The 10,160-nt window shown below is 41.9% G+C and overlaps 1 protein-coding gene across 4 annotated transcripts in view; it reads left to right on the top strand.

Moving 5' to 3' along the window:
- Positions 1 to 10,160, top strand: part of klf12b (Kruppel like factor 12b) — a 286,186-nt gene that overhangs the window by 121,239 nt on the left and 154,787 nt on the right. For 3 of the 4 annotated variants that reach the window (XM_060825892.1, XM_060825891.1, XM_060825890.1), the window contains exon 2: positions 4,024 to 4,122. The exons of the other annotated variant lie outside the window; for it this stretch is intronic. In XM_060825892.1, coding sequence (XP_060681875.1) covers positions 4,057 to 4,122 — 66 coding nt within the window. In that variant the 5' untranslated portion in view covers positions 4,024 to 4,056. The remainder of the gene's footprint in view (positions 1 to 4,023; positions 4,123 to 10,160) is intronic. 4 annotated transcript variants of the gene reach the window in all.

The raw sequence follows: 10,160 nt of genomic DNA, 5'->3' as shown, positions 1-10,160 counted from the left end.
AATTCACAAGAAGTCTGGAAACAAAAGACTGGCATCAATAAAAGTCACCATGATGCTGTCAGATTGTTGCAAAAAACAACTGGCTAACTCAGAGAAATGACATTGCTGTTTGTTCCTGGTCTAATCTATATGTAACTCCAGTTCTGCATCAATGAGATTGACACTTTAACTGCACTCTGAGGTGGCTGAGCAAAACTAAGCAGTCGCATCAACTTTGGGATGGGCAAGAAATGCTAATCTTGCCACTGTCAGCTATATTCCAGGAGTAAATGAGTTAAACTAATGGGGGATCACTGAGATGAGTTGGCATGAGAGTTCATCAATCATGCAGAGGGAAGAACAAAGCTGAGTATAAACATGGTCTAAAATGGAACATGGTGTCTATATTTTCGTATGTGACAAGTTTCTGATCATGCCAGTATTATAGGGGGTATATGCAGGGTGAAGAGCAGGTTTTGATGAAATGGGAGAGATTGTTCCTTAAGGTTGGTGAGGCACTTGATGGTAAATATGACTGTATAGTTTTTATTTATCCTTGGTGTGAAAGTATGTTAGATGACCATACTTGGGCATAGTTGATTCACAGTATGATAAGTTAATTACGAAAACATTCCAGTTTTATCAGAGTTTCTTCCCCATTGCAGACTGCTGGAAATTGAATACAGGGGAAATATTCATGTGCACACATAGCATATTGTAGCAGTCAGTGAAATTCTTATCCTGTTCTCCACACTGGAAAATGGTGAGCCTTTTATAGAAAAATACAAGTGGCAAACTGATTTGGAAGGTCAGTGGAGAGAACATTTTGTTAAAGTCTGAGTGAAGATATAATTCAGTTACACATTGTCATCCTGAAACCACAACCCCTTTCCCAGCTCTGCCTTCTATTGGAGGATTGGCTAACCAATAGAAGGGGGGATATCAGGACAGTGATGGCAAACTGTAACAAATGGAGTGCCACAAGGATCATTGCTAATATTTATTTACAGTTATTTAGAAAATATATTAATGACTTGGTGACAGTGCATTCCTCCAAGTTTTGCAAATGTCACAAACGTAGGTGGGAAGGCACGTGGTGAAATTAAGAGACTGCAGAGCGATATAGACAGCTAAGGTGAGTGGGCAAAAATATAGGCAGATGGAACATAAAATGTGGAAGTGTGTGGTAATGTATGAGCTGATAATGGAGAAAGACTGCAGAAAACAGTGGAACAGAAGGATTTGAGAGTCTGCATGCATGAACCATGGAGAGTTAGCATCCAAGTTGATTGGGTACTCAGGAAGGCAAATGGAATGTTGACCTTTACATCAAAGGGAATGGCTTATAAAAGTAGGGAGATTTTACTAAAACCATACAAGAGATTAGTCAAACTACAGCTGGAATATTGTGAACACTTTTAGTTCCCTTATTCAAGGAAAGATATGAAGATATTTTAGGTAGACTAGAAATGATTCACTTGGCTGATCCTGGATATGGAGGGACTGTCTCATGAGGAGAGGTTGAGTGCATATTCATTGGAAGACAAAAGAATAGCAGGTGACCTTATTGAAACATACATGATCCTTATGGGACTTCACAGGGTAGAGGTTGTTTCCTTTGAAGCAATGTTTAGGACTAGAAACCATAATTGCAAACTAAAGGACCACTTGTTTAAATCAGAGATGACGAGGAATTTCTTCTGAGGGTAGTGAATCTGTAAAATTATTTACAACAGAGAGCTGTTGTGGCTGGGTCGATAAGTACGATAAAGGCTGAGATAAATTTCTAAACAATAAAGGAATTGAGGGTTATTGGAAAGGCAGACAAATTAAGTTGAAGATTTTCAGGTCAGCCAATGGTCTCATTGGATGGTGGAGCAAACTTGATGGGCAGAATGACCAACTTCTATATCGCATGGCTTCGTGGTTTATTCAAGGGTAAGAAGGGTATTCAGGGAGTGCAGGTACTTGGATTTCTGCTGCCATCATAATCAAGTCGCCAGAGTCTTACCAGAGCACAGGGCTGCTCTTTCATTAGAGAGAGAGACAATTGGTGATGATTTAATCTGACAGCCACTATTGCTCAGGCGAGGGGAGAGGTTGGCAAGGAGAGTCCTTCAGGGTAACCTTAGTTGGTGCAGGAATTGAACCCACATTGTTGGCATCATACTTCTTCGCAAACCAACCCATCAGCCACTTGAGTTGGAGTGACTCTGGTTTCTGCTGTGCTCTGGTATTGAGTAGCAAAACTTAAAAATGTGTTGCTGGAAAAGCGCAGCAGATCATGCAGCATCAAAGGAACAGGAGAATCGACATTTCGGGCATAAGCCCTTCTTCAGGAATGAGGAGGGTGTGCCAAGCAGGCTAAGATAAAAGGTAGGGAGGAGGGACTTGGGGGAGGGGCATTGGGAATACGATAGGTGGAAGGAGGTTAAGGTGAGGGTGATAGGCCGGAGAGGTCATGAAGAAGATTGCAGGTCAAGAAGGGGGTGCTGAGTCTGAGGGTTGGGACTGAGAAAAGGTGAGGGGAAGGGAAATGAGAAAGCTGGAGAAATCTGCATTCATTCCTTGTGGTTGGAGGGTTCCTAGGTGGAAGATGAGGCGCTCTTCCTCCAGGCGTCGTGTTGCCATGGTCTGGCGATGGAGGAAGCCAAGGACCTGCATGTCCTTGGTGGAGTGGGAGGGGGAGTTAAAGTGTTCAGCCAAGGGGCGGTTGGGTTGGTTGGCGCGGATGTCCCAGAGGTGTTCTCTGAAACGTTCTGCAAGTAGGCACCCTGTCTCCCCAATGTATAGGAGGCCACATCGGGCGCAGCAGATGCAGTAAATGATGTGTGTAGAGGTGCAGGTGAATTTCTGACGGATATGGAAGGATCCCTTGGGGCCTTGGAGGGAAGTGAGGGGGGAGGTGTGGGCACAAGTTTTGCATTTCTTGTGGTTGCAGGGGAAGGTGCCGGCAGTGGAGGTTGGGTTGGTGGGGGGTGTGGATCTGATGAGGGAGTCGCGGAGGGAGTGGTCTTTCCAGAACGCTGATAGGGGAGGGGAGGGAAATATATCCTTGGTGGTGGGGTCTGTTTGGAGGTGGCTGATATGACGAAGGAGTAGCAAAGAAAACCTGCCCAAAATAAGTACAATGCTCACTAAAATCATGGAGTAAAAAATGAGGTCTGCAGATGCTGGAGATCACAGCTGCAAATGTGTTGCTGGTTAAAGCACAGCAGGTTAGGCAGCATCTCAGGAATAGAGAATTCGACGTTTCGAGCATAAGCCCTTCATCAGGAATAATCACTAAAATCATGACATGGGTGAAGTCGACAGGAGACCTTGGGTTGGAAAAGAATGCATAAACTTGACTTTGCATCACTTGATGGATTATATAATCAATGAAAAGCTGTTATTCAATGCCGTCCTCTCCTCTGGATCATTGGAGTGATGAATATAATGATCATAGTGAACTGTGAAATACTTGTTATGAAATCAGTTACGATAGGGCAGTGAGGGCAAAAAACACTACAAATGGCGTATGACTTTTTTTCCGACAGTTCATTAATCACCCATTTCTCAAATCTTTTTCTTGCTCGTAACTGTTCCATTTCTGCGTGGCATGGACATCCTTATGTGAAGCAGCTGCTTTCGTTTTGAGCAATGCTCCCTCAAGGGGACTCAGTTCCATCCGTTCATCCTTCACTGTCTGTCAGTAATGTAGCCTGAGGCATTTGCTCTTCATGTATCCCTGGCTGGATTCCGAAAGGGAGCTTGCATTTCAAACAAAGCAGGATGAGGACAAGGTCCTCTTGGGTCTCTGAACAAGAGGCACACAGACACGAGGAGGCCTGCCACAGAACATCAACTTAGCCTATTGAAAGTCTGGCATTGTAAGCTGTAAATCCAGTATTGGAACAGTCTTAATGGTTCAAGCTGCATGTTTGCAATAACTGGCATTTGTTTTAATAATTTCAGCTGGCATGGAGAGGGTGGTGATACGAGAGACAAAAGTACAAGTAAAATGGCCCTCTCACACATAACTATTTTTCACTTTCTCTGCAGTGCTCGAACAGCAAAGACACCTTTGAGAACATAATGCTAATGCTTGATGGGATGCCGATGGCAAGAGTCAAACCAGAGCTTCTGGAATCTGAGCGAGGGGTAAGCCGAGGTTTCCAGACAATTCCCTTTTCCCCGATAGCAGTAATTATTTCCAGACCTTTCTAAAGCCAATCTCCTCTCAGCCTGTCCTACACTGTTCACATCTATCTTCACCCCTCCCCCGCTCCTGTTGACGTCTGGTCTGAAATCTAGGGAACACACAACTGTACTGTGACATGATACCACTGCACTCGAAACTTGAGAAAATTCTGAGTGCAGTAAATTTTAAATTGGCTGGATTACAGGTTTTCTTTCCTTTTCAAATATGTTCATATTATGGACATCTTCCAGCATCTCTGGAATATAGGATTAGTTCAGTTTTATACTGTGTTCAAAAGTCTGACAGGTAACTCATTTTAAAGTGGTGCGCTCTTTCACATTAGCACTTGATTTATGAATGTAAGCTTATACAAAGAAAACCCAAAAGTTGGAAGCTACAATGAAAACGCAGCACATTTTTTTCAGAAGAGGAGACCCTAAATCAATGCTGCTTTCTTCTGGATTGGAGCTAGCAATTAATATTGATGGCTGCCAATCCGAAAGTGTTCCTTAGCCACAGCAGTTAGCTTTTTACTTGCTCCATCAATTCTGGTCTCTTGAGTATGAATTGCATTACCAAGGCCTGCAGCAGGCAATACTTTAAACTCTGGAATTCCCTTCCTAAATCTTTCCCCTTTGGAGCTCTTTTTCATCTCTTAAGACAACATTTAAGACCATGTCCAAATAAGATGTTGGTGACTCATCTTCATATTCTCTAATATGGCTTAATGTCAAGTTTTGTGGGCTAATTGTTCCTTGGAATTGATTTGGAATCTTTTGCTATCTTAAATGTGCTTGATAAATTCAAGTTGCTGATTTTTTTATGATTGATACATTTCTTAATAGCATTTAAAGTGAAAGTTCATGCTAAGCCCAGCCACATTTTAACAATGGGCTATTGTATTTTGCACTATACAGTTCTGTGCTGGTGGTGTTATAGAACAGCTTATCTCCTTGTGTAGTACAACAACCAGAATATTTACCGATAAGACAATCTTGTTGCAAGTAATAATATATGTGCTAGCATTTACTGTCTTTGCTAAAATAAATTAATATTTATTGAACACAATAATTCATAGGCTCACAAAAAATCCACATGACCACAAATCAAAGTCATAACGTGTATGTCAGATAAGCTGCTGCTATTGTTATAGGTTAGTGTTGGAATTTTACTGTTCACCAACTTACAATGGTATGGCACTTTTAATGTACTAAATTTACCAAGGCATTTTGCAGTAGTGTTATCAAACAACATTGGGTGCTGTGCCACAAATATCTATTAGGACTATTATTAAAAGCCCTAGTCAAAAAGGTAGGTTTTAAGGAGCATTATAATGGTGGAGAGAGAAATAGAGAGGCAGACAGCTTCAGGGAGCAAAATCACTTGGGCATTGGACATCTGCATGCATAGGCATCAACAGTGGACAAAATCAGAAGTCACACAACACCAGGTTATGGTGCTGAAATCACAAGCTTTGGGAGTGCTGCTGTTTCGTCAGGTGTCATCTGACTTCTGACTTGGTCCACCCCAATCCAACACTGGCATCAAATCATCATTGGAGGAAGTGATCATTTTGGATGTGTATGAGACCAAAATAGAAGAAACTTGCATATCTCAGAGGGTTACAGAGCTAAACGGGATGGAAGGGTGGGGAGGAACATTAGGTATAGAGAGATTTGAACTCAAAAAATTTTAAAGTCAACGCATGGCCGATCTGGCAACCAATATAGGTCAGTGAACACAGGTGAATGAAAGGACTACATGAAGGAGTAAGTAAATCAGCATGAAAATTTTGAGATGCGTCTTTTAAAAACTAGCAAAGATAATGTCATCCACGAATTCTGGATTGCAGACAAAAGAATTCCAAATGAAGGTACTGCCTAATATCAGACAACATGGCTTTATTCTGCTTATGTTGAAGACTTCACTATCACTTCATACACAAGGACTTCACTGTCCTGTCCTTGAGAGAAGTACAGGAATATTTGCAAAATAATTCTGGGTCCAACTCACCACATAGGTGCATTATTCTAATATCATTCAAACAAATACTTAGGATGTTTCTTGCCACTTAAAAGCATTTTTAAACCATGTACAACAGAGATAAACATCACAGTTGATGGAAGATTAAAGTGAAATTCTGTGTGAGTGGAAAGTGTGAGTCGTGGTGAGAGCATTGATTTTCAATTCTGTCAAATTTTCCTTCTCATAAATAAACAGCAGTTTTTTAAAAATGTGTAAGGTATTATTCTTTTTCTTCCTTTTGTGAAAAAAGGTCACATTTATGATAGAGTAATGATTCTATTTCCATTGTATTAATTAGAGCAGCTCTTTATTCTAACACTGTTCTACAAAGATGGGGTTAACACTATCTATGTTAATGTAGAGGCAATGCTTAGCAAGTCAAATATGTGTCAAGATATCCATTCATAAAAATAGAAGGTAAATATGATTAGATTGACTGACTGCTGTTTGCGCATTAATATCTAATTTAATGTTTTGCTTCTATGGTGCATCCACACTGTCACTTTTGCACAGGTGTTATGCTTTGACATATTTATTTTCAAAGCTATTCTTAGAACAAACATGATTGAATTTTAGAATCATTATCTATTAACAAATATTGGTTGACTAAGTCTGCTTGGATGTTCAAGACCTGAGATTTTGGGGTTGTTAATCGCTGGATGTCTCCATGTCAGAGTGTTGGGGAGGCTATATCTTTCAATGTGCTTCAGGCTGAATTAAATGGGATTTTAATCTGCAAGGCAGTCAGGTGTAATGGGGAGCAGGCAGGAAAATGGGCTGAGGCTACCATCAGATCAGACAGAATTATGTGGAATGGCAAATGGTCATCTCATCCCAGATCCGACCCTCCAACTTGGCACCGCCCTCTTGACCTGTTCTACCTGTCCATCACCTTTCCGTTCCACTCTCCCCACAGACCTATCACAATTACCTCCCACCTGCATCTACTTATCACCATCCCAGTTACCTTAACCCCAGCTCTGCCCCCACTCCCCTAATTATCTCTCAGCCCCCCTTCCTCCTCCGCCTTCCTGATAAAAGACTTATGCCTGAAACATCAACTCTCCTATACCTTGGATACTATCTGACATGCTGTGCTTTTCCAGCATCACACTTTTTGACTCTGGGAGCAGCAAGCAGCATACTCTTGTTCCTTTTTGTTATATTCTTATGTTCTTAACCAACAAAGTTAGATTTATCCATAGAAGCAAAACGAAGGATATAAAGAATGTCAATATATTTACACTGCATTATGTTGTATTTACAGACCGGATATCAGCATGATATACTTCCCACTCTACTTAAATATAACTTCAAATTCCTTCATCTTTCATATATTTATCAAACTTCCCATTGGAATATCTATTCACTTTGCCTGCTCCATGTAATAGTAAATTCACTTCCTAATATTAGTTTCTACTGGACTTTCAATGGATTTATTGGTGACTTGTATATTTAGGAGAAAGTGAGGACTGCAGATGCTGGAGATCAGAGCTGAAAATGTGTTGCTGGAAAAGCGCAGCAGGTCAGGCAACATCCAAGAAACAGGAGCATGAGCCCTTCCTCAGGAATAAGAGAGTGTGCCAAGCAGGCTAAGATAAAAGGTAGGGAGGAGGGACTTGGGGGAGGGACGTTGGAAATGCGTTAGGTGGAAGGAGGTTAAGGTTAGGGTGATAGGCTGGAGTGGGGGTAGGGGCGGGTGAGGTCAGGAAGAAAATTGCAGGTTAGGAAGGTGGCGCTGAGTTCAAGGGTTGGGACTGAGACAAGGTGGGGGGAGGGGAAATGAGGAAACTGGAGAAATCGGAGTTCATCCCATGTGGTTGGAGGGTTCCTAGGCGGAAGATGAAGTGCTCTTCCTCCAGCCGTCGTGTTGCTATGGTCTGGCGATGGAGGAGTCCAAGGACCTGCATGTCCTTGGTGGGGTGGGAGGGGAGTTGAAGTGTTGAGCCATGGGGTGGTTGGGTTGGTTGGACTGGGTGTCCCAGAGGTGTTCTCTGAAATGTTCTGCAAGTAGGCGGCGTGTCTCCTCCATATTGGGGAGACAGGCCGCCTACGTGCGGAACGTTTCAGAAAACACCTCTGGGACACCCGGACCAACCAACCCAACCACCCCGTGGCTCAACACTTCAATTCCCCCTCCCACCCCACCAAGGACATGCAGGTCCTTGGACTCCTCCATCGCCAGACCATAGCAACACGACGGCTGGAGGAAGTGCACCTCATCTTCCGCCTAGGAACCCTCCAACCACAAGGGATGAACTCTGATTTCTCCAGTTTCCTCATTTCCCCTCCCCCCACCTTGTCTCAGTCCCAACCCTCGAACTCAGCGCCACCTTCCTAACCTGCAATCTTCTTCCTGACCTCTCCGCCCCCACCCCTTCTCCGGCCTATCACCCTAACCTTGACCTCCTTCCACCTATTGCATTTCCAACACCCCTCCCCTAAGTCCCTCCTCCCTACCTTTTATCTTAGCCTGCTTGGCACACTACCTCATTCCTGAAAAAGGGCTCATGCCTGAAACGTCGATTCTCCTGCTCCTTGGATGCTGCCTGACCTGCTGTGCTTTTCCAGCAACACATTTTCAGACTTATATATTTATAATGACTTATACATATATCCTGTGGAACGTGTAGCCTATCAAACTCCTTTAGTGTAAAAATATTCCATTAGCTTGTAAAGTTTCTCTTTTTGAAAGAAAGCTTTCCAAGCCTGTTAAGACTTCCTTGTTAGTCCCAACCTGTCATTTTTAATACCATCCTTGTAAATCATTTTTGCACAATATCCAGTGCCTCTATATCGATGCTGTAGTATGAAAATAAGAACTTACAGAACTATGCAAAGTTTATTTTTAATTCCTTTATGGGGTGTGTGTGTGTTGCTGGCATACCCAGCCCTAATTGATCTTGAAGCTATGTTTATTTAATTGCATTGCGATACTCACATCCCGTGAATGAAGCAGAAGTGCTATACAAGTACAATCTAACCATTTTCATAAAATGGCATGTGACTGACAGGCAAAGACGTGGGAACTGAGCATGTAATCTTATGAGCCTTGCTGACTAAGAGTGACATCTGTGGGAAACCCCATGAACTCTTATTGATGTTTTCCCATAGCAGCAAACTTTCAATGGAAATTGTTAGAGGCATTTCATATGTAGAAAATACCATTACATTGGCATGTTTAGTCATTTTTGCAGAACTTGTCATGTTTTGAGTGTTTTTCCAGCACCCAGTGATCAATAAAGTGGCAAAACCAAGATACCATCACAAGCATTGTGAAAAATGTTTTTGACTATTTTCACTTATTTTAGTTCTTCATGTTTTCAGTTTCTCAAATGGCCCAAATTGGCCTTGATTTTCTACAGTCCTAAAAACAAACTCTTATCAAAACTTCACAAACAGTATCTGCTTTTGTTTTCTCTCTTGAAATCAGCACTATGATCTAAACTGGTTTTAATAAATTCAAATGCAAGGATTTTCATGTTTTACAAAACAGAGCTCCTGGGGAAGTGGAAGGGGGTCAGTTGGCGTTTGATGGAGAAGCATTGAAGCTCTGGGTGTTAACCAGTGTTGAGGACATAGCTCTGCCAAAGTTTGAGGTGTGGTTTGTTTCCCCCTTCTTAGGATGGGTAGGCCTCATATGCGTTTCCAGTATTTCCTGCTTTAATTTCAGACTTCCATCCTTTTCAGTACATTTCACTATCTGTTTTTATTTGCATGTTATTTCATTCTGTGGTTTTTTTTCATATTTTCAAGCATACATGCATCTTTATAAAGACCAAATATAGGATGATCTCTAATAAATCTAATTCAGGAAAAGCATCTTTGTTAGAAATTTGGATGGAATTTAATGCACTCCAGAAGCAGGTCTGGTGGTGGGTGAGCACAGATTTAATTAGAGTAATAGAGTCATACAGAAATAGACCCTTGAGTGCAACAAGTCCATGCTGACCATAATCCCAAACTATCCTAG

Source organism: Hemiscyllium ocellatum, chromosome 6 (assembly GCF_020745735.1).
Source record: "Hemiscyllium ocellatum isolate sHemOce1 chromosome 6, sHemOce1.pat.X.cur, whole genome shotgun sequence".
Taxonomy (NCBI): Eukaryota; Metazoa; Chordata; class Chondrichthyes; order Orectolobiformes; family Hemiscylliidae; genus Hemiscyllium; species Hemiscyllium ocellatum.
This window is presented reverse-complemented; position numbering and strand designations above follow the sequence as displayed.